Genomic DNA, 22,753 nt, shown 5'->3' with positions numbered 1-22,753 from the left:
GGGCAGGGGTGGGGGGGGCGCGCGAAACTTGCCAGGCACCAGGCGTGACCACACAGCATCATCGCACCGCCGAGGCAGTACGATAGGCATTAGGGGCGAGTCAAAGCGGCGTGGGTGCAACCGCAGGAGCGGACCGCGGCGTGGACGGCACACCCGTTGAGCTGCGGCGCCGCATGGAGCAGAGCCCCCGGCAGCCGCTGCGGCGGCAATGGCGGCGGGCTCGTGTGCTGGCGCCCCACCTGTGCGGTGAGCTCCACCTCCCTCAAGGCCAGCAGCCGCCCCGACCGCGTCGCCGCCACCACCTGCCCGCCGACGCACAGCACCTGCGCCACGCCGCCGGGACCCAGCGGGAAGCTGCCCGCCACGAGCTTGTTCCTCACGTCCAGGATGTGCAGGGTGCTGCCGCCCCCGCCGCCGCCCCCGCTGCCGCCGCCGCCGCCCCCGACCGGCTCCAGGAGAGAGGAGGCGCCGCCGCCCGCGCCGCCCGCGCCGCCGGCGCCGCCCGAGGCGCCGCCGTCGGCGGTGACGAGGATCAGGTACCGCTGGAATACGGAGAGCCACTGCTTGGGGCCTAGCGAAGTGGGGATCCGGGGGTGATGCAGGACTGGGCTTGCAATTACCGGAAAGGCATCTGGACAGACCAGCGAACCTCCTTCCAAAGTCTGAGGACATCGAAGTTGTGCGTCGGCCAGCAGAAAGGCGGAACCTCTCCGCTCCCCTGGATGGCCCGAGGCCGCGCGCGGGGCTGGCGCACCCTTCCCTGGGTTTTGGCTGCCCAGGCGCCCCCGGCGCACCGTCAAACACGGTGCACCCGGCGCGCGTGTCTGCCGTGTAGTCATACAGCGCGTCCTCCCGCGCCACCACCAGCAGCGGCCCACGCGCCACCGCGCACGCGCCGTTGGCGACGCCGGCCTGGTCCAGAATATTCTTGCTGCCGTCCGCCACGTTGAACGCCAGCGTCTGCGACTCGGTCGCCGCGAAGAGCCACAGCGACTCGCGCTCGCGCTCGGCCGCGGCGGCTGCGGCGGCCGCGGCGAGCGCCTTGGACTGGACCGCGGCGGCGGCGGCGGAGGGGTCTTCGTGTGGAGAGGCGGCCCGGTGGAAGAGGGAGTTGTTGGGCGCCGTGGGGCCGCCGGCGGGGGTCGCTGCGGCTGCGGCGGCGGCGCCGCTGGGGGGCGGGAAGAAGAGGGCGGTGACGGCCCAGAGGTCCCCGCGCTCGGGGCGGGCGCTGAGCTTGGCGGTGTGGTGGAGCTTGGCGCCTTTTGAGAGGTCACCCTTTGGAATGGAGAGCGGCGGAGTTGGGGGAGAGGTGTTTTGGGGAGGGTGGCTACCGAGGGGTGGGGGAGAGTGGGGGCACCAGGCGGCGGTGCGGCGCGTTAAGGGAGGTCCGGCGCCTTGTAAGGGGGTGTGCAGTTGCTGCAGGGGCACCCGGCTAGCAGGAAGCCCGGCGGACACAGGGTGTTCGGCCCTCACCCGCCACAAGCCGACCGGTAATGCCTCCTCACGCATGCAAAGCATGTGTGTGCCCATGCACACCAGCGCACACCTGAAACAGGTACACCATGCCGCTGCCCAGCCCCACCGCCACCGTCAGCGCCGGCGCCGCCGCGTCCGTCACCGCCAGCGCCGTCGGCTCTGCCTCCGGGTACTTCGAATTGAACACCTTCTGGACCCGCAGCGGCGCCAGCGCCACCGTCGCCGCCGCGGGCGCCGCGGGCGGGGACGCGGGCGCGCCGGGTGCGGCGGGGCCGGCGGTGGCGGTGGCGGCGGCTGTTGCTGCGGGGGAGGGCGGGGGCGGCTTGAGGGCCGCCAGCTTCGAGCGCTCCCAAACCTTGATGGCCGCGGTGGAGGCGCCGGGCTCCTCCACGCCGACAGCCACCAGGTACTGGTTCTGCCTCACCTGCTTGGATCGAGCATATTTTGAGGGGATGTTGAGATGGATTTTGTTGTTGTGTGTGTAGGGCGGGATCTTGAGGCGGCGGCTTGGAAGGGTGTGATGTTTTTGGTTGTTCCTGAAATACACTATGTTGTGGGTCAGATATAAGGTTGTCGAGGGCTGTTGAGGCTGTCGAGGTGGCTGATGGTTCAGGCTGTTAAAATTGTTGAGGCTGTCGTTTATGAGGTCCGTGGAGGCCGAGGCAGCTGGTTCATCAAGACCATGACGCTGCTGTACAATGCAATTTCATGCCGCTGCCTGGTTGATTACTGCAGGAACCTACGCCCCCCTCCTCGCAGACCACGCAGAGGCAGAGAGGCGCACACCCAGGCGCTTGTGCCCACGCACGCGGCCGCGGGCCCACCTCTGCCCACGCGAGATGCAGCAGCTTGTGGCCGTATGCCGGGACTACCGCCACCGCCTGCAGGCCCTCATCTAGAACGTGCAGTGCGCCGTCACACCCGACAAACACGCGCCCGCCACCGGCGACGGCGCAGGCGGCATCGGCCGGGAAGCCGTGGCCGGGCACGTCGTGCTGGCCGAAGAAGCTGAATCGCTTGAAGGCAAAGCTCATGGCTGCTGCGCCTGGCGGGGGAGGAAGGGGGGTGGGAGCATGGCCTGCGAAAGCGCCCGCGCAAGTGGGCAGCTGCAGGGCACGGGAGACAGGCTCCATCCCTTGCATCAAGGTTATACGGCCATGTTTGATCCACTGGCTACTTGGCCTTGTCCACACCTCAACGAGCGCACGATAGCTGCTGAACTATCGCCGCATGCTGTGCGCCACGCCTGTTGTGTGCAGAGTGCAGCACACGGGTAAAGCAGAAGCGCCTCCTCTGCGCTTCAGCACTGCTGACAAAGATTGCCAGGTAATGTAAGTATAGATCAGAATGTGCTTGTTGCAGCTGGTTCTCCGAACGAAGCTGTTTATTGTCTTGCTGTGTAGATCGGCGACAGATCATCAGAAGCGTATCTGCAAGGCAGTTAGTGAAATTATGCATAATATGCTACCGCATTCATACACCAGGGGCAAGCAGAGGGGTGACCTGCAGCACCTGGTGACAAGAGAAAGGGAGGACAACTGCAACAGCAACGCGCTTCACTGCACTGGATTCTATGATACAATACAACCGGTCGTTGGTTTGTGTGACACACCTGTTCGTGGGCAGGGTGCCGTGCATTCAGATCTCCTCGCCCGTTCTGGGGTTGCAGACGTCGTGGCTAGGAGCGCGGCGAGCGCCAGGCTAGTGCAATAAGCTCAGGTATGACATCTGGCGGGGTCGGACAGGCGGGTCGGCAACGGGTTTTGGCACGCGGCAGCAGCAGCAGCAGCAGCAGCATCTTGTGTGCAGTGGTGCAGCGCAGGCAACTCGTTACTGCAGCCCTGGCAGTTGAGCTCTTGATGAATGCGCAGCACTCAGCGCACCAGCCCTGTGGCATGGCAGCCGGTGGCATCGCTGCTGCGAGCACAGCATGCCCTGGCGCTGCTGCGCGCCCCACGAGCACTTGCACGCACGCTTGCGCCCGCCCGCGCGCAGAGCAGCATGGCGACCAGCACGGTGGGGCGCCTGGCGGAGAAGTTCTACTATGACTTCTCCCTCCACAAGCGGTTCCTCCCCAACATGGCGTACAACAAATACGTCGCCCTGTGAGTGGACGAGTCACTCCTGGGCTCCTGCATTGGCGACTGCTGGGTCGGAAGCCGGCGGACGGGCAGGAGGCGAGCGCGGGCCAGGTCGTCAGGCAGCAGGGCCTGCAGCTGGGCCGACGGACTTTTGCAGGCAATGCAGGGCAGCCGGACGGGCAGCGGAGAGCAGCCGCGGCAATAATCGGGCGTTCGTTGGGCAGCAGACTCTGCAACGGGGGCAGCAATAAAATTCTGGCCTGCCCAGCCGGCGACGTTCACCACCCCCGCCCTGGATTGTCGCCTGCGCCCCCTCGACTCCCCAGGCGCCACAACCTGCTGATCACGGGCGGCTTCTTTTTCATCCTGAGCGTGCCGTTCCCGTTCGTGCCGGCATTCCCAACCATGGGTGCGCCCCTCCGCGCACCCGCAATGCATTCATCGCCTCGACAGCATTGCCTGCGCCGGTCGTGTCCGCTGTGCGATCTCTGGGGCCGGCGGTAGAGCGCTGCCCTATGCGCGGCCGCCCCGGGGAGGCGCTGAGTGCAGCGCCATGCCGCACAAGACTGGGCGGTAGGGTGCAGAGCCACCAGGCTCGCTCGTTTGATGTTTGCCGTTCCACCACCTTGCCTGTTGCTGATTATTCCACCCCCTGCACGCCTGCACCCCAATGCCCTCGCCTCCACAGGCCTGTGCCCCAAGGGTGAGTGCACCCCGCAGCGCTCGGCGCGCCGGCCGCGCCGCATCGCAGGCGCCCCCATCCGGGCATCTCAGCCCCCCCCGCGCAGCCGCGGCCCGGCCCCGCATCCCCGCCTCCGTCGTCCCCAAACCCTCACGCCCACAAATTAACGATGCCGCGCCGACCCCCGTCCGGCGCCCCTGAACTGCAGGCTGGGAGGGTAGCTTTGTGTGCGAGCCAGACAAGCACAAGGCCCTCGACATGTACAAGGCATACAGGGCCGGCAAGAAGTACGAGGAGCCGGCCGCCGCACCCGCGCACCACTAATGCGCCCGGCCGCCAGCCAGCCCGCCAGCATCACAGCCGCGGCGGGCGGGGGCGGATGGGCCGCTGCTTATCTTAGGGGGTTGGTCGCCCCGCCGTCTGCGCTGGGCGTTGCCGAGGAGGGCTGTCCGCACAGATTCACAGATTTGCTGGCGGTTGTTGTGGCGTTGCAGCGGCCAGCCCTCTTTGGCAGCGGCATGGAAGCTTGACGATTGCTTGGTGATGGTGATTGGTTTTGTGGTAAGGAGAAACGCCCGGCTGCGCCCATGGTGAAGGGGAATCGTCCAGAGGGCGGCAGGGGTTGCACAGCACAGTGCACACGAAATCAGAAAGGCAGGGGCAGAGTGAGGCACAAAGAGGCTCAAGGTAACTCAGGCAAGAAGCTTAACCGACACAGCTCGTTAGGGGCTCAGGCACGTGGGTAGTCAGGCGCACGGGTGAGTATGCCGCAGAAAGGGTAAGCGGCATCGCGTGTGCACTTCCTGCCCGCCCGGAAACAGATGGGTCCAGCCCAGGCGGGCAGAGGGAATGGCGCGCCTGGGCTCAAGTGTCCCAAATACCGCGCATCTTCCCAGCTGCCAATGCTCTAGCGTTGATGCTCCCTGCTGGTGGCGCCGACACATGAGCAGCCCCTCCTGTGTAGCAGTGGCAGCTGGGGCGGCAGCACTAAAGCAGCTCCTTGCGGACCAAATCGAATCAGGAGCAGCGGCGCGCGGAGACAAAATGAAGACGGGCACTGCTGCGGCCGCAAGCGCCCTACCCTGCGCCAACCCTTGTGATGCAGCTGACACTGCTTAGATGCCTAGCAAGAAAATCACGTGCCGCATGGATTAGGTGAAGGGGTTCTTGATCTGGTCATAAGTGATGAGGTGCTTGCCCTTCATCAGGCTCAGCACAAAGTCTGCGAGCGCGGCGAGGGTCAAACACCAGTCAATCGCAGGGTACAGGCTGTCGCCCTGACACAGAAGCAGGCCCTGCTTGCAAAGCCTGGTGAATCGGGCCGCTTGACTACATGCGCCAGGTGTGATGTGGTTCACATGCTGGGCTGCCCCTCCCCAAGCTAGCAAGCCAGGTGAAAAGCTTGGCGCTCACCCGGGTTGGCGCGCAGCATGGCAGGAACGTCCATCTTTGGGAGCAGGCGCTTTGCCTCCTGGAAAAGGCAGCAGGAGCATGGGTGCACGTGCGGTGTAGGCAAGCCAGGCATCACGCGATGGTATGGCAGCAATGAGCTGTTTTCAGCACTGCCATCACAGCCGAGGAGCGCAACAGGCGCCTTGACGATGCACCCCGCGCCAAACACCGCGCGCAAGCGGCTCTGCGAATGGCCCCTGCCGGTGGTGTCCAGCTCCCAGCGCGCGCATGTATGCCACGCAAAACACCAACCGAAAAGCGCAACATGCCGCACCAGCAGCGCCCCTTCAAAGTCGTCGACGTCCAAAACAGCCGGGAACGCCTCTGCGAAACGGTCCACGTCAATGCCCGGCACCAGCTGCCCCAGCCGCTCGGCGGCGCGCTCCAAGTCGGGCAGCTGCTCGGGTTCCAGCAGTAGGTCCAGGCGATTGCCGACCATAGCGCCCGCGTCTGCCTGAGGCGGTGATGCGGCAACAGGAGTCTTGAAAGTGGCAGTACATGCGCCTCCAATCTGGCAAGTCAAGACAATAGCTACACAATATGGAACCCCTGAACTGCAGTGAACTGCAGCATTGTGCGCAGCTGCTTCTCGTCCCAAGCCCTCGCTCCGCAGACGGCTGCGTGCGCACCCTTGGGAAGGCCGCCTTGATGCGCAGCAGCAGCCCCGCAATTTCCCGCGTGTTTGCGGCCAGCTTGACCACCATGTCGGCCGGCGCCTGCCCCAGGCGGGACCTGAGGTCTGGCAGCAGGCATACCACCTCCTCCAGCTGCTGCTCCAGCTCCGCTTCGCTGACCCCCAGCTGCTCCGAGGCGACGCGCTGCCGTGCGGCGGGGTTGGCGGGTCGTGGTGGTTGTGGCCGTGCGTTGCGGCGGCGATGAGCGAGGGGATGGTGAGGGAGGGCAGGGAGGCAACAGGGGATTTCATCGCTTTCAGGGATTGGCAGATTGTGGGGCCGCAGCGCATCTCTGCTGGCAATCAACAGTTTCTGCCCCCTTGGCTGTTCTGTGCGGCCCTGGGAGCTTTGAGGGGCCTGTTTCCGTTGTGCTGGCTTGCTGTTCGCTGCCGACTGCATTAGCAATACCAACGTCATCGCCGCAGGGTGTGATGGCTCACCCGTATGAGCCGCAGCTTGAGGTCGTCATTCCACACCATATTGCGCTCGCTCATCTGCCACCCCACCGCCCACGGCGCCTGGGCGGACGGCGTGCGCGACGTGATGTGGGCATCAGGTCAGGGACTTGCTTGCAATTGCGAGGGTGAAGGGGCACGCAGCATGACTTTGAGTGTCAAGTTGCATCTTCACAGCCAGCGCCCCTATGCGAGTGGGGTATTGCGTCCTGGGTCCACCAGACCCACCTGCAGGTTGCTGCCGCTGCCGTCCCAGCTGCTGATGCTTCTGCTCCCACTGGTGCTGACGTCGCTGTCCGCCGATTCCAACGCGGTGAAGATGTGCTCAATTGTCGCCTTTTGCTGTCGCTCTCCGATGCCCGCGTTGTAGGGGTACGCCTTGGCCCCTGGGGATGGGGACGCCTCGGCCTGTTTGCTGCCATCCCGCCCTTGCTGCGCCGCCCGGACGACCATTGTTCCCACAGCTGCTCGTGAATGGTGCGGCAAGCCGGTTGCCTGCTGGCGGGACATCCTACAGGGGTACAATGGGACGCTTTTACTCGTGGCGATTGGGGCCTGGCATCAAGGCAGCGTGGCGCAGCGTGCAGCGCGCGGCGCAGGAACAGCGCGACTCCAACGGCGCAATCCATGTGCGCTCGCACGGCGCCTTCTAGTCGTAGCTGCAGGCACGATGAGCGCTTACCTTGAAATCTTCATAGCGCCCGCCTGCAGCTCCAGCGACTCGTCACTGGCAGGATGCTCACGCAGCTCGAAGCTCCGCGGCGAGGTCGTTGTCAGCGCTTTCTTCCCGGGCGAAGCAAATCTAGCCAATTGTACGTACGCAGAGCTGTTATGAGCGGCAGGCAGGATGATGCGTTGCTTTGGATGACACCATCTGAGACCAGCTGACCGGCTGACCAGGATCGGCCTGCGTCGTCAAATGGTTGCGAATGCGGCCATACACCCGCAATGTAGCTCGGTGATGGCAGCAGGGTACAAATCCATCTTGTCGTATGCCCCTCTCCAAATAGTGGCAGTGGTGACTGATTGACCAGAGTCAACTCTTGCATACGGTAATGGGGTGGCGCACAAATGCTGGGCGCGCAACCAGAAACAGCGTCGCCCCACCTGGCATCAGCCCAAATTCTCAGTGCTCCCGGATGCAGACACATGATTTTACACATTATCCTCCTGAAGTGGATCAATATTGAGTTGTTGTCCGACGAACAAAGGCGGCGGCCTGCAAAATCAGCAGGTGACGAGGAGGAGGGGTGGGATGATTGCACTCTTGTGGGTGGTCGCTAGCGCTCGATGATGATATGTTAAAGGGCACATAAGATGACTCTGTGGAGACTGGAGAAATGACATGTCACTGCCCAGAAAGGAAGTAGGCACGTCAAAAGCTGTGAAATGCGCGTGCTCATCCACGGCCAGGCGTTCAAAGGACCGCCACACCACAGACAGTTGGCATATGCATCCGATGGGGGGAGGGGAGTCTGCCTAATGCAGGGTCGGTTCCTAAGCAAGCGATGATTGGACAAAATACTGCGCATACACGTGTATCCATCAATCCAGTTACGAATTGTGGATCAAATTGCATGCACCAGGAGGGCCAGTCATTCAGGGTTCAGGGGCGTTATTGAATGAGTTGCCGGTCCACGGCATGCGCTCTAGCAATCCACCCAGCAAATGTGAAGCATTCAAATTGCAGAACGAGCACTTCCTGGTGGCCGCACAGGGCGCTGCAGCTGCACGATGCATCGGGTTTCGTTGAAGCGCAACACGAATGGCATCAGCACCGTGGTGTGAGCGTGGCAGTCAGCGTTTAGGCAGACTGCCAGTCCTGCATGCCCTGGCTGTCAAGGGACATGATGATGCCTGACGAGGCAAGGCGGAGGGCGCGCTTGGAACACTCAAATGCAATAAAAGGAAGACACGCCACATACATGACTTGGAAACAGCAAGTGGTCTGAATGTGCATCTCCACACCCTTGCAGGAACACGTGACATCACGATGCATCATTTGGCTGTACAACGCGCTTGGGACCCTGGGGTGCTGGCGCAAAGAAAAAGCGCGCAGGGGCGAAGAAAACTCCACATGTGAAATTCGCCACCCATGCCAATTATTCCATCAGTCCAACATGGCCTTGCCGAACCCAAAGGCGCGCTGCACACGCACAATGGGCGAGCTCGGGCGGCTGCCGCGGTCCGGGCTCTTGCCCGCCGCCGCCGCCGCCGCCGCCTTGAGGGGCGAGCCGCCCGCGGCCGCCGCCGGGCTGCCGGGCGCCGCCTTGCGCGGCGAGCCGCACGCGCGGCCCGTCATCACCAGCGACACGACGGCCGCCGTGCTCTTCTTGTAGTCCCGGTCGATCACGCTGTCCGCCAGCTCGAGGTTGACAGGCAGCTCCTGGCCCTGGTCGGCCGGGCCGCCCGCCTTGTCGCCGCCCCCGCCGGACGCCACGAAGCCGCGCCGCTTCGTCGGGGAGGGCAGCAGCAGTGGCGCGCCGTCCGGCGCCTCCAGCGCCATCAGCTCCTTGGACAGGTCCCCGTAGAGCCGCCTCAGCGCCGCGCGCACCGCCTCCATGGGCGCGACCACCCGCGCGCCCGCGGGGGTGCCGGGCGCCGCGGCGGGCTGCTGCTCGGGGGCCGCCGCCGCGCCCGCCGGCTCATTGAGGGCCTCCAGCGCGGTGAGGACGCACATGGCCGCCTAGTGTGCAGGGTTGGCAAACGTTGGAGAATAGAAGGTATCCTGTTGGTGCAGAGTCCAGCATTCCTTTTGGCCCCAGCACAACAGCTCGCACGTCTCATTCAAGCTGGTGGCTGGACAGCGTGCGTGCCAGCTCCCCATATGTGGCGTAGCCCTGCAACGCAAAACCCCGAAAACTTGCACCATCCAACGCCCTGCTGGCCCGGCTTTGAATCGTCCTAATGCCACACCTGGTTGGCCACCTCCGCCACCTTCTTCACATGGGCCTCGTGCGTGATGACGCCGCCCTGGGTCGGGATCATGGACAACGGGAGTTTGGGAAGGAGTGCTTAAACTACACAGTGGGTATTGAGATGATAACCGCTAAGATGTCAAAAGCAAGGCAGACCGCATGCCGCAGTGTGGCCAGGCTGCATGCATCCTAGTGACCTGCCAGCACAACCATGCTTGACTTGCATGCCATGGGGCAAAGCTGCTCAGCAAGGGGGCTGTACATGCAGCACCCCGCGCCATGCGGGCCCACATTAGACCAGCACGCTCACCGAGGGGGAGGCCTGGGCCAGGTGCTCGTTGGCCGCCTGCAGCTCCTCCAGCTGCTTGCGCAGCCCCTGTTAGGGTTGTGTGCAAGCGGATGGGTGTGCATGAGTGGGTGGGTCAAGGGGATGCGGGCCTGAGAACGCGCCTTCTTGGCTTTATTGCGATATATAGCAGAGCGGTGCCGACAACCTCAGGCAGTCTGCAATTTTGCAGGTAGCGGAAGATTTAATGTTTTGATGTCAACATGCTCCCAACATGCTGCCATGCTTGCCTGCGTGGTGATGGACAGCCTCTGGTACTCCTGCTTCGCCTCGGCTTCCGACGCGATGGCCTGGAAGGCAGGGCACATGCAGCGAAATTTGGGGGTTGCTGACCAAGACGAGACCGCGGCAGACGCGCACCTGGACCTGCCTTCCGGGCGGCTTGATGGCAGGGTGAAGCCCTTTCCGGCGTGCCTGCATGCCCACCTGCGCCGTAGTGGTCTCGAGCTTGACCATGCGGCTGCGCATGTCGGCGGCGTCGGACTCCATGTTGGCCAGGGTCTGGTTGTAGACGGCGCCAGTCAGGTTGACCTCCTCCTGCACACCGCCGATATGATTGCATGTGGTAGACATGGGAAGTGTGATCATGGCGATGCTTGCCAGATTAGGGGAACTGCGCCTTGATTTGCACATCACAAGGCAAACCAAGCTGCTGGCAGTCCCCTGCTGGTTGCAGCGGCGCTGCCAGCGTCCGGGGCGCACCTGCGCAGCAGAGGCGGCCTGCAGCTCAATGACGCGGCTGTGCAGGGAGTCCCTCTCTGTGCGCAGGTCGGCGATGACCTGCTCCTTGTTGCTGTCCTGCATGTCAGGGGGGGTGGGGTGGGGGGCATGTGATGCATGGCAGCACTGCCGTTGATGAAATCTGCTCAACACGTTGGACGGGGGCGCCAAATTTTTCAAGGAAGCGCTGCTGCCGACAGGCCTACTGCCCATGCGAGCGCCTGCCAGCAGCGTGGGCCAGGTGGTCTGCCGCGCCAGCCGCCCAGCCCACCTGCACCGCGGCGGCCTCCAGCTCCGCGATGCGGCCCCTCAGCAGGCCGATCTCCTCGTCCTTGGCGGCGAGCTGCAGCCCCTTGCCCTCCAGCTCCTGCGTGAGGTAGTCCACCTGAGGGGGTGCATACCGGCGGGGCGCGCAAAACCATGATGCCTGCCCTGCACGTGCTGCACATTTCACACCGCATGGCATGCGGCTTGCCCGCCGGCTGGCCGGAAAGGTCTCGACTCGACATTAACGGCGACTGCGCCAACATGCACGTGCAAAGCAGTTGAAACGGTCCCCATGCTGGCACCTTGTGCGAATTTGTTGAATGCACGCACCGTGCCGACGCGCATGTTGAAGCCGCTCTGCAGGTCGGCATTGTGGCCGCGAAGGGTGTTGACCAGCTCTGCCTCCTTGTCGGCGAGGGCCTTGCGCGTGAAATCCAGCTTCTCCTCCTTCTTGCGCAGCTGCTCCTGCAGGGCCGAGGTCTGAGGTTTTGGCGATTTCGGAGGGTGGTGAAGAGCGCCGGCGCTTTATCTTGTGTCCGCAGCACAGGTGATGTCAGTGCGCACGTGCGCATGCATGGCGCTGAGCATGCATGGCCATGACATGACGTTCCCATAAACGCCCACCTCAGCCTTCTTTGCACGCAGGGCCTCCTGTGTGGTGGTGCGTGGGGAGCACCATCATGAGCCGATGCTGCAGGTGTCAACAACGCATGACACAAGCAACCTTCTCACCTTGTGAGCTTTGTTCATCTGCTCCAGCTGGTCCTTGAGCATGGCGACATGGCGAGCATACTGCAAGGCGAGCGCAGAAAGCACATATGGTTGAGTGGTGCGTGCCGCGTGCGAAATGGCGTGTCCATTTGTCGGCGCAGGTGTGCGTCGAAGCTCAAGCAGTCACGAGCGCCGCCAGGCATGCTTGATGTGACTGCCACAATCATAACTGGGATCAAGCAAGCTAGACGCAGCACACATACAGTCAGCACGCTGCGAAAACTTGGGTGAGTGCTGTCCCGACCCAAGCACCCACCTTGTGAACCTCGCCGGCGGTGGAAAGGATTCCGAGCAGAGTCCATGGCTTGGAGGGCTCAAGGCGTGCCATGGATCGTGAGAGCGCGGCGATCTGGGTGTGTGACACACCGTGTGTCACAGGCGCTTTGTGTTTGATAACCTAAGCTGTACGAGACGATGATTGAACGATTTTCAGCTGATATGACTGGCCTGGACAAGCAACAAGGCTTTACACGACTGCCTGTGCGACCACTCTGCTGCTTGGCCTGCCGCTCGAGCAGGTTCAAATCGGAAGCGTTGGCGCCAACACGGGGAGTGCATGTTGAGAGGCGGCGTGCCCAGCTTAAACTTGAGACAAGCCGCCATGCAGTTCATGAAAATTGAGAGAGAACTGGTGCAATGCGATGATGCAGATCACGCGTGCTCATCATGCTGCTCAGCATGTGGCGCTGAGACAAGATGTGTGCGCAGAGCGCGGTGGGGTGGAGTGCATGCGGCAGCATGCAGCGGCTTGACAGACGGCGTTGTAGATGTGCTTTGACGAGTGTTGTGACCACTCTGAGAACGAGCACTTCATTGCTGTTGTTGCCAGGCCATAAAGCCTGTCAATCACACCGCACTGCTGCTGGCCGCATTGCCTCTTGATTAGATTACACTACTGTATGATGGTCTTCCAGTTGGAAAGCAAGCCAGTTGTGTTGATATTGCACACAGCAGAACCTTTTATTGCTTAATCAACCCAAGAGTACAAGGTTTTTCTCAGAACGTCTGCAGGCACCAGTGCAAAAACCACATGTCTTGCTTGTGCATGGAATCCCCCAGTCACGCTGCCTCACATATCACGTCTACTGAACCGCCTGCATGTACTCGCGGCCCATGGCCGCCAGCGCCCTCAGGTCGGGCAGCGACAGACGGCGTGCCTCTGCCTGCGGCCAACTCACGCCTGCAAAGAAGGGATGCGCCATCACCTGCCTGATGGTGAAGCGCTTTGACGGGCGCTTCACAAGCATGCCGCGCTGCAGCAGGTCGGCCAGTGCCGTAGGAACGTAGGTGGGGAGCTGCAAAGGCTTCCCAGCATGGGCCGCCTTCACCACCCTCAGCACCTCGTCAACTGGCAGTGAGAGCACCAGCCAAGTCACTGCCAGCGCCCACACGTCCACCGGGCGGCTGTCGCAGGGGAAGCCAAGCCTCTCTGCTATGTTGGCAATTGCAACACGCAGGGCATGGAGCATCTTGCCCAACCGTGTCAGCTTGCACCGCTGCTCCGGGGCGTGGAAGAACCACGTGCCGGCGCCAGAGAGCGCGTGGTGCGACGCATCGTCAGAAACGCCCAGGTCGCCCATGCACAGGTGACCGTCGGCGGCGACAAGGAAGTTGGCAGGCTTCACGTCCTTGTGCACGATGGCCGCATCGTGGAGGGCCGCCACTGCGACACAGCTCTCGGCCGCCACAGGGAGGAACTCTGCCGGCGACAGGCGGTCCTCCGGCGGCGCCTGCTGCGGAGCACAGCAGGCTACAGGTGCCGCCGCCGACGCCGACGCCGACGCACTTTCTTGCTCTACCATCAGAAGCGGTCCCATTAAGTGCGTCATTGATGGGAGCTGTGCTGCTTGCGCGCGCGCCGTAGTGCCGGCGAGCAGCGCCTGCTCCAGGTCCCCTGCTGCCAGGGGGAAGATGCAGTAGTCTGCTGTGCGTGTGTGCACCGGGGCCAGGGACGTCTGGACGAACGGGGTGCGCACAGTGTCGCTCCATTGCTCCTCTCGAAAGGAGCACTGCAGTTTCTTGACAGCGTAAGGAATGCCGTCCACCTCCACGCGCCGCACCTCGCCCTCGCCGCCCTTTCCGAGAAGTGTGCCGCTTTCAAACACGGCGTTCATCCCCCCCTTGTCTTCTATTTGCATGCACAACTTGTATGCTTTGCGCCAATCACGGCGTGGGCTGTCTTTTTTCTGTCCTGTTATACTGATGCTGTGGCACGTCGACTCAACCGTGAGTGTGCCGGCGCTGTCGCCGCTGCAAGCGGCGCACGCAGGCACCTCCGCGAGTTTGGTGTGCCTTGTGGCAGCTCCGCACATGGGGCTGGTGGCTGTCGCCGTCTGGACCAGAGGTTTGGCAGCCGGCGGGGCGCCGGCGCTGTCGGCACTGCATGGAGAACGCGGCAAAATTGTTGAGCGGCCTGTGCTGCACGCCGAATTGGTGGTCGCCCTGTGGCCACCAACAGTTGCAGGCCTCTTGCTGAATAGGCGGCGAAGGATGCTATTGACTTGAGTGCCGGCGGCGCACCCGCTTGCACAGCCGCCGCCGCCTGATGAGCCGCTGGTTGCAGCAGGCTTTGGGCCGGCGTTGCCAGCGACGCTAGTGCCTGCAGAGGCGGCGGCCGTGGTGGCTGATTTCATACCCGCTCCGCGCTGCCGCTGGGCGTCTGATGAGGGCTTCAGCAAGCCCATAAGCGCCTGGCATACCTTGCTGGCCTGCTTGTTCAGGGCTGGGGCCGCAGCTGCTGGGGCCGCTCCCTTGCTATGTGGTCTCGGCGATGCGGCACGCCCATCGCTTGGGGCTAGCGCCTCCGCCCTGCAGCTGTTGTTGATTGGGACGACATCCTGCGGCTTGGAGTCCTGAACAGTGTCGGCTGGTGTGGGGATGGCGTCAGGGATGTTTCGTATCTTGGCTGTTGTGGACTTCAAGGTGGGGCCATCCCTGGCGCTCCCGACCTTGATCTCGACGTTGCAGTCGTCCGAAGAGCTGCTGGTGAGGTTATCGGCCACCGAATGCTCGCTCACGCTGGCAGTGTGGCGGCTGTCGTGGGTGTCTATGCAGGTGCTGCTGCTGCCGCCGCTGCTCCTGGCGGTGCCGCTGGCTCTGTTCTGTGTTACGTCTGCGCCAGCCGCGCGGCTGGCGGGTACAGGGGCCTTGGGCTCGGCAAGGTCGGGCTTGGTGGCAACAGGCGGTGGTGAGGGCTTGTTGCGCCGCGCGGCCAGCCGGTCCCTGAGCACCTCATGGAGCAACCTTGGGCGCGAGCCCCCGGACACTGCAGATGTGTGACTGCGAACGCAATGGGAGAAACGACATGGCAGGGTTCAGGACGTGAGGTGGTTGTACGTTGACGGCCACACGGTTGGGCAGGGATCCCTTTCCGACCGGGAAATCCTGCTCGTACTGCCGCGTCCACACACCTGCGCTTGCTCAACCCATGGTAAGCACACAGACTGGCCCCAAGTCTTGCCCACCTGCTCAAGGAGCCAGCACTGCCAACTGGCTGCTGCTCTGCATCGCCCGGGCGCCGGCGCTCTCCGCGCGCTGCAGGTCCCGCACGGTCGTGCCCCAATGTCATGGAGCTCCTGAGTGGATAGGAGGCGTGTTTTAGGATTAATCGTCTCTGATCTAAGCATGGGTATGCATGCAGCATGCCCTCCAGCTCACGGACGCCGGATGTGCGAACTTGCGCGCGGGGGACCACCCTCAGCGCACCTGTGACCTCCTTGAAGACTTTGAGAGGAACCCGTATCTCTTACATCCATCGTTTCCAGTGTCCGCAGGGTCGCATGAGCCGCGAGAGAAAACCTGAGAGTGCAAACTGTGGCACGGGGTCGGGGGTTGCTACGTATTGACGTGATCCGAGAAACAACTCATAGATGAATTGTAATGTCGCGTGGCGAATCAGCCAGAAGGCTGCGATAGGACATGGGAGCAAGTAGGCTGGAAGCTGCAAGGACCTGCCCGTCGGCTCGGCCGGCATCGTGCTCTCCGTGACACGCAAGCAGTCTGTGGGGGCACGCCAAACATGCTGCAGTAAGGATGTGCATGGAAAATAAGCGCGATCCTGTGACACCATTGGGCAGCGTGTTTGTGCACGTCCTTGATGTCCTCACTTCTTGAAACCGGTGGATGTCCCTGAACTGGTTCTGCAGGTAGACAACACGCTTGAGCCCACAACTCAACCATGTTTTTCATTTCGAAAGGTGGCTTGAAGCTCAGCAGGCTATCCTGCGTGCAAGACTGCCTTGCTGATTACCATCCCAGGGCATGTGGAGTTCTTGCAGCAACACTACTGGAAGCAAGCATCGTGCGAGCGGGTAAGATACATGCCACCGGAAGAGTTATTGTGCAGGGGCAAGCACCGCCGTTACTGGCAATCAGGGCGTGCATCAAGTCGAGGCACCGCCAGCTCCATACATAGATGCATCTGTTGCGCCACGCGCTTGTTGACATACCAGCCTGCGCGCATGCGAACGGCACTACACAGCAAGGTGCGCACTTACATGCATGGGCATGCTCGTGTGATCCAGGCGACAGCGGCCTGGCCTGCCACGTCGCCAGGCCACGGCCCGCGGAGAGTAATTGAACCACGCAATGTAATAAAAGTGTAGCAATGAAGCGCGTATGGGCAGGGATACACCACCCGTCTCGTTCCCACAGCTGCTCGTCACGCGCACACACTGTGTTTGGGGTCAAACAAGTGGCGGCCAGCCCCTGTGAACTTCATCAGTGAGTGAAATGACATGATCAGTGGTGTTCCGCGTTTCGAGTTTTTTTTGCATAGAATGTTGTTGCAGTACAGCTGCGAGCCTACCAGCACGACCAAATCACCAGTGCGTCGCGTCAGCAGGTTGAGCAGCTGCACCAGGTCAGCAGCCAGGTGGGTGCGAAACCGACAACGAGTTCAGCAGTGACCGCTGCGCCGTCGCTAAAGTAGTGCCGCAAAGATCGGAACGCAACACGCGCTTAACAATCCCGGCAGGCCATTAAACGGTCCTAGTAACACAGATCGCGATCAAGCAAGGTGCGTGCTTGGTTACGATGAGTCGCAGGTCCATGCATTTCAGCATTGATGACGACCTGCACCCTGCAGGAAAACATGGCGTGCGTCGCAGCCGCCATTGCGGCACTGCTGCTGATCGTGACGCTGTCAGTATCCGCCTCTGCGGCCCCAAGCCCCATTGCGCCCAGTAAGCAAATTTCCCCACTACAGGCAGCACGCGCCGGCCCGAGCTCCTATAGATGAATTGCGTTTGTGCTGTCGAGTGTCGCTGCAGTGGGCCGTCCTGCGGACGTCACCAAGGCACTGAGCCAAACTCCTCTGCGAGCAGCGAGCGATCCAGCTGGAAAGGGCAATGCGGCGATGCGCTCCTTTCCACATCGGCGCACCCGCTCCTCTCCACCACTCCCTCTTACTCCATCCCAGCCTGGGCGTGCGGCAAGCTCACTGACTACTACGCTAAGGTGGGCCGAGGCGGCGATGCTGCGTGCCTCGGCAGCTGCACGCCGGCTGCCGGCCGCATGCGGCTGCAACCGCATGTCTGCTACTTGGCAGCTGCTGTAGGCTGGCCCCGAACATGCTCTTTCCACCGCTGTAGCCAGCCCCTAGGCAGCCCTTCAGGCCCTCTCCCTGGCTTGTGTGGGCGCCCCAAAACCCCTCAGGTCACCATAGAGTGCCCGTCTGCCGATTGTAACGCCGCTCAGCGCAACCTGGGCGGAGACTTGCTCGTCTTGGACATCAAGAGCTACGGCAACAAGCAGTGCCAGGTCGGCACCACCTGATGAGCAAGCCGCACGCCTTGGCCGCACGGAGCTTGAGTAATTTGCGCCTGCTCAGGCACATCGCTTGCATGCACCAACAGTCACCATGCCCTCGTTGCACCCTCGTGGATCGCCGCGGCCCTGTTGCTCTCTCTTACGACGCCCATCATGCAGGGCTGCAACCCGTCCATACCCAGCACCTGCTGCCAGGTGGATGTGTTGACTTTGGGCCTGGTTTCAATAGCTGGCCTGCTCGGAGTACTGCCTGGATGGCGCATATGATCTGTACTCGGTCTGAGTCTGCTGCGGACGCCGCGTGTCTGGACGGCTGGCATACATGCGGACAGACCTCACCTGCACCCCCCCCCCCTTTAACGCAATGACCGCCGCCTGCAGGCTTGCAAGGACCTTGACGGCTGCAACGCATGGGTTGTTTGCACCAATAAGGTGAGGTTAACAACGGATGTGTATATAAGCTGTGCCAGTTCCAACTGGCAGGGGACAGCCTGGTAGCTAGTCGCATCCCATGCGCACCGCGTCACATCCCAAAACTTCCACCCAAGCGCTGCTCGGTCTGAGATTACGTGCACGCGCATCTCATGCAGACCTGCAAGCATCACAGCTGTCCCTTGACCCCATGCCCCGCTTGTACGTGCCCCGCTTGTCAGGAGGGTTGCGGCACCGGCTGCAAGGACTATGCCAAGGGCTTCAAGGTGCCCCAGAGCTACGATGACAAGCTGCCCCACAAATTCTGGGGCAACTGGGGCTCCTGCCAGGTGCAACAACTCGTGTGTTCGTGTGGAAAAGCTGCCCAGGGGGGGAGTTCACCAGCATGTGGCGGGCTGCATGGAGCCACCACATGCATACGAATGTGCCCAAGGAGCCGCCGTGGCTTGGCATCCCTGCACGCACTCATGATTGGCGGGCGCTCACTTCCACCAAAAGCGTCGTATGGCTCAACGTGTCACTCCTGCCGCTTGTGGACCGGCTACTTGTTGTGGTCACCAGGGCGACAAATGGCCGTTTGGCATGTGCTCCCTCAAGACCATCACAGACACCAAGGCGCCCCCTGTCACCGGCACCAGTGAGTACACAATTATTTTTTAGCTTCTGTTGACACCTCCCTGGCATGAATTGCTGTGTGCCGCCTGCTTCCTGTCTCAGATGCCCTCTCGCACCCGCCGGCAGCCTACAGGCAACGCCACACTCACATAACAGTTCCTCTCTATGCTTTGGTCTCACGCAGACGCGGCTGACGGCTGGGTGTCTGGCATCATCACACAGGTCGCCCTCAGCCCCAAGTGCCCTCCCTTCTTCTCCAACAAAACTTGCGCGGCCTGCCTTGCCTCAAAGAACCCGCCCATCTGCTTTGATTGCATTAAGAAGGCCAAGACACTGGACGCCCCCTTCAAGTGCACGACCTGTGCGAGCCTACCGACAGCCGCAGGCCAGGCCGCGTGCGTCACGTGCGCGGCGACGTCCGGCGACGACTGCAAGAGGTGCCTGGACGCGGACTGTTCCGACACCACCTGCATGAACGCGCGCATGGAGAGCGCCTCCAAGGCGCCAAACCTGGCGTCTGTCGACCAGTGCTTTGCGTGCCAGTCCGCTGCCAAGGGCGCGGCCTGCCCCAAGTGCTTCGAGTCGTACAGCGTGCCCAAGGCCAACCGCGCGGGCTGCCTGGCCTGCGTCGCGTCCAGCGCGCCGGCTGCCGCCGTGGGCTGCGCGGGCTGCCACGGCGAGAGGGTCGAGGATCGGAAGGGCTGCTCCGACTGCCTGAAAAGGGCGCCCACCGCAGGCGCAGCCAGCGCCTGCGGCTCCTGCAGCGACCGCGGCAGCGTCCCTGCCACTCACACTGCGGCGTGCATCGACTGCGCCGTCAAGTCGGCGTCGGATGACGCCAGGGGCTACTGCAGCAACCTGGAGCGCGAGACGTCTAAGGAGGCGGTCGCAGCCTTTTACAGGTGCCTGCTGACAGCCAAAAGCGGGGACACTGCAAGCAGCTGCTGGCAGTGCCACAGGTGCGGTGTGTGAATGTGCCAAGGGGCGTGGTCCCGGGGTGTGTTTTGGGGGGGCGGGGGAGGGCTGACAGCAACATCTGGAGGCTCAGCATGGCGGTTACCACGGCATGGCTGCCAAGTAGTAGCTGCAGAAGGCTTGACTTGCGCATTCATCCAGGCTGAGGCGGGAGACTTCCATGCCATCAAACCATCCACACTGGAGCTGTGCAAGCCCCTCTCCACACGGATGCCACATACCACAATCATGCATGCACGTGCAAGTGCGCGTGCACATGCACACTGACTACACATCAGAGCCCCAATCACACTCAATTCTACTCGTGTTTGAACACACAGGAACGGCGTCAACCCTGCCGTGTACAATGGCTGCTACCAGTGCGTGTCCAAGGTTTCAGCGCCAAACGGCATCCACTGCAGCCACTGCTGGAGCGCAGACCGCGTCAAGGCCAAGACGGCGGACAAGTGTGAGGCGTGCGTACTCTCCAAGGACAAGGCAAAGGGCGAGGCCTCCAGCTGCTGGTCGTGAAATTCTGCATCTTCGAACAGGCGACCTGAGGGTGTTGGTCAAATGCAGGCTTCATCACCCTTCTTCCAACAAGCTAGGTCGCAATGCGGGGTGAGGCAGGCACCTGCGGCTGCACATCGCGCCTGGAAAACATCATGCTCAGCAGACACTATCTAAACACATGGCAAGCAACCTCGGCTGCTCCTGAGTTGCTGGTTCTATACGCGGCGCGCAACAGCTAATCGTCGCCGCTTGTGTCGAATTTGAGCCCAGTTGCCTCGGCCAACTGGGTCTGGCTTTTTGTGGACGCCTTTGCAATTGTGTCCTGCACCCCACTGTAGGGGGCTAAAACCCCCTCTGATGTGAATGCTACCGGCTGGAGAGGGGCGCCTTGAATTTCGACCCAACAGTTGCATCGCCTTCAACCCTAGCTGCCACTGATTCAGAAAGCAACTCTCCTCTCAAGCACCCGCACGAACTTGTCTTGGATTTGCACAGTAGACAATGGACTTGATTTTGCTTGCAACACCAAAAGCTTTGCCTGAGCGTTCGGCGAACGTGGCATGAAGCTGCGCACCTGGCCCCCAACCCGCACACCTGTCTCTGTTCTCATGTGCTGGCTGCAGGCTGGGGTGCCGCATGCATGCATAAGGCACTCAAAGGGCCTCGTCTTGCACCAGTCTTCATGGTGAGCATGTAAAAACATCCTTTCACCTCTATTGACAGCTCGAGGGCGTGCATCACTTGCTGTTCACTTCATCGTAGTGGGCTGGAGAGGAATGTGTACATGTGAGGGCACAGCTGGGGCATGGGCTGCTCACACCAGCTATACAAGCAGGGAGGAATCCGCCGCCACTACGAAGATGGTAAGTGCCAGTGAGCAACGCGCCGGTACGTGCACAGGAATCAATCATGGTGCACAAAGGGCTAGGGAGGTTGAGCCTCGGGTGTGAAGACTGAACACTGTGGACCAGATGTTGACTGAGCAGGTGACCCGGTCGTGGCGGGCCCCTGCCGGCGGCGGAGCGCGGGAGGGGTAGTTAAGGCCTCTTCAAATGCCGTCCGCTGGCAAGCAACACGTTCAGGACGCTCGGGACACACCTGATGCGAAGCTGCAGTGTCACGTGGCCCATGAATAATGAGCAGGTCGCATTGCGCCTCAACGTCATTGGCATTTTGTACGTTTCTTATCGGTCCGCTTTAGCCTCAGGCTGTGGGGTGATCTCTCATCTAGCGCTGATCGGCCTGACAACGCACTTGCGGGAGAATGGCGCTCACTGGACTTGCTGGCGGGCGTGGTCAAGCAATCAGGGGCCCGAGGATGGCTACGAACAGCCACCAAGGGGCCACTCGCAGGGTATGCAGCCCAGCACAGCATGCGCGCCTGGCGTCTCGCCGCACCTGCCGCACTCAAGCTACGCTTGAAGCCAGCAAGGTACGTTAGGATGCAAGCGTGATATTGGATGGCAGAATCCTGGCCCATAGCGCAGCCTAAAGCGTTGCGGCCCGCTCAACGACGATCGATGGCTCAACTTTGCACCCTCAGCGTGTGCAGCCCGCCGTCGAGCTATCAACAACATGGCACGCTCGCGCCACATCACCCCCCGTCCCTCCAGTCCTTGTCGCGCACGGAGCACAACCAGGCTCAGGCTGCAGTGTTTGACCGGCCAGAGATAGTTGAAGAGTTCACGCAGCCCTTGCCTCCTGAGATCGAGCAGGTCCGGCTGGGAAAGGAGGGCGGGGTGCGGGGGCAGGGCTGAATGTTGAGCAGCAACATGGGAGGCAGCAGGGATGATGGCGCCCCTTGGTGCCAGTGGAAGCACGGTGGGAATAACAGAGGTCCAGAGGCACCCACGCTGCCTGATTGCGTTGGACATGCAGGTGTGATTAAGGTCTTGGCCCTGTAACCACCCCAAAATGACTGTCCGCCTGCCTGCCACCCGTGCCCGCCCCGCTTTTGTCCCCCACCCGCAGCGCCTGGCAGCGATCGTGAATGCAGTGCCCGGCCTGGGCCCCGAATCGCGCGTCATCGACGCCGGCTGCGGCACCGGCTGCCTCATCCCTCACCTGCGGGTGCGATGCGCAGCGCGCCAACTGCCGGCTGTCGTCAGGGGCCGGGGGCGGCCGCTGCCGCTGCCGCACGCGTCCCTGGAAACCCTGCCCGACAGCGCAGCCGCACATCCATCCGCAGCGTGCTGCCTGTCTCTTCACCAACATGTGCTCTCACTCTCGCTCGCATCTCCCACCGCCCTGAAGCGCCCTCCTGGTTCCGGCCCCCCACGCTTGACCCTCACCTGTGCGCATCCGCAGGCCAGGGGTGTCAGCGACATCGTGGCGGTCGACGTGTCATCAGCGATGCTCCAGAAGGTGGAGGAGCGCTACGGCAGCCCAGGCGTCCTCGGCAACAACACGGGTGCGCCGCACGCGCCGACGCCACTGCTGCTGCCGCTACTGCACTCAGCTCTGTGTGCTCGGCTCTGCGTGCCGCCTGCCGAGCGGCGCCCACGCGTATCGTGCTGTCGGTCGCGCGCTTCCGTGGTTTGCCGCCTCAATACTTGCCTGGCACAGGCAGGCAAACACGCACAGGCGGCCCTCGAGCTGCTCGCAACAACCTTCGCCTCACCTCAGCCC

At 62.4% G+C, this 22,753-nt stretch overlaps 6 protein-coding genes across 6 annotated transcripts; 2 read left to right on the top strand and 4 right to left on the bottom strand.

Annotated features, from left to right (window-relative positions):
* Positions 1–89: 89 nt before the first annotated feature.
* MNEG_4497 (subunit of VPS-C complex) lies at positions 90–2,510 on the bottom strand (the record flags this gene model as incomplete). The annotated part of the gene is made up of 5 exons (XM_014047032.1): positions 90–161; positions 240–571; positions 795–1,275; positions 1,547–1,900; positions 2,301–2,510. 5 exons carry the CDS (start codon positions 2,508–2,510, stop codon positions 90–92), a joined length of 1,449 nt encoding a protein of 482 aa, XP_013902486.1.
* Positions 2,511–3,477: 967 nt separating this feature from the next.
* On the top strand, positions 3,478–4,563 carry MNEG_4496 (F1F0 ATP synthase associated 12.0kDa protein; the record flags this gene model as incomplete). Its single annotated transcript, XM_014047031.1, has 4 exons — positions 3,478–3,581; positions 3,884–3,966; positions 4,246–4,260; positions 4,448–4,563. The coding sequence occupies 4 exons, from the start codon at positions 3,478–3,480 to the stop codon at positions 4,561–4,563; spliced, it is 318 nt and encodes a 105-aa protein (XP_013902485.1).
* An 827-nt stretch (positions 4,564–5,390) lies between these two features.
* MNEG_4495 (hypothetical protein) lies at positions 5,391–7,273 on the bottom strand (the record flags this gene model as incomplete). The annotated part of the gene is made up of 6 exons (XM_014047030.1): positions 5,391–5,461; positions 5,653–5,710; positions 5,966–6,145; positions 6,321–6,509; positions 6,806–6,883; positions 7,049–7,273. 6 exons carry the CDS (start codon positions 7,271–7,273, stop codon positions 5,391–5,393), a joined length of 801 nt encoding a protein of 266 aa, XP_013902484.1.
* Positions 7,274–8,930: 1,657 nt separating this feature from the next.
* MNEG_4494 (hypothetical protein) lies at positions 8,931–12,170 on the bottom strand (the record flags this gene model as incomplete). Its single annotated transcript, XM_014047029.1, has 11 exons — positions 8,931–9,506; positions 9,737–9,793; positions 10,049–10,114; positions 10,288–10,374; positions 10,511–10,621; positions 10,787–10,882; positions 11,076–11,189; positions 11,402–11,551; positions 11,696–11,722; positions 11,804–11,863; positions 12,099–12,170. 11 exons carry the CDS (start codon positions 12,168–12,170, stop codon positions 8,931–8,933), a joined length of 1,416 nt encoding a protein of 471 aa, XP_013902483.1.
* Positions 12,171–12,924: 754 nt separating this feature from the next.
* Positions 12,925–13,659, bottom strand: MNEG_4493 (hypothetical protein; the record flags this gene model as incomplete). Its single annotated transcript, XM_014047028.1, has 1 exon — positions 12,925–13,659. One exon carries the CDS (start codon positions 13,657–13,659, stop codon positions 12,925–12,927), a length of 735 nt encoding a protein of 244 aa, XP_013902482.1.
* Positions 13,660–16,934: 3,275 nt separating this feature from the next.
* Positions 16,935–20,143, top strand: MNEG_4492 (hypothetical protein; the record flags this gene model as incomplete). The annotated part of the gene is made up of 8 exons (XM_014047027.1): positions 16,935–17,025; positions 17,262–17,299; positions 17,498–17,602; positions 17,993–18,043; positions 18,265–18,372; positions 18,605–18,680; positions 18,843–19,560; positions 19,954–20,143. The coding sequence occupies 8 exons, from the start codon at positions 16,935–16,937 to the stop codon at positions 20,141–20,143; spliced, it is 1,377 nt and encodes a 458-aa protein (XP_013902481.1).
* Between the last annotated feature and the right edge of the window lie 2,610 nt (positions 20,144–22,753).

This window comes from Monoraphidium neglectum (assembly GCF_000611645.1).
Source record: "Monoraphidium neglectum strain SAG 48.87 unplaced genomic scaffold scaffold00626, whole genome shotgun sequence".
NCBI classification, from domain to species: domain Eukaryota; kingdom Viridiplantae; phylum Chlorophyta; class Chlorophyceae; order Sphaeropleales; family Selenastraceae; genus Monoraphidium; species Monoraphidium neglectum.
This window is presented reverse-complemented; position numbering and strand designations above follow the sequence as displayed.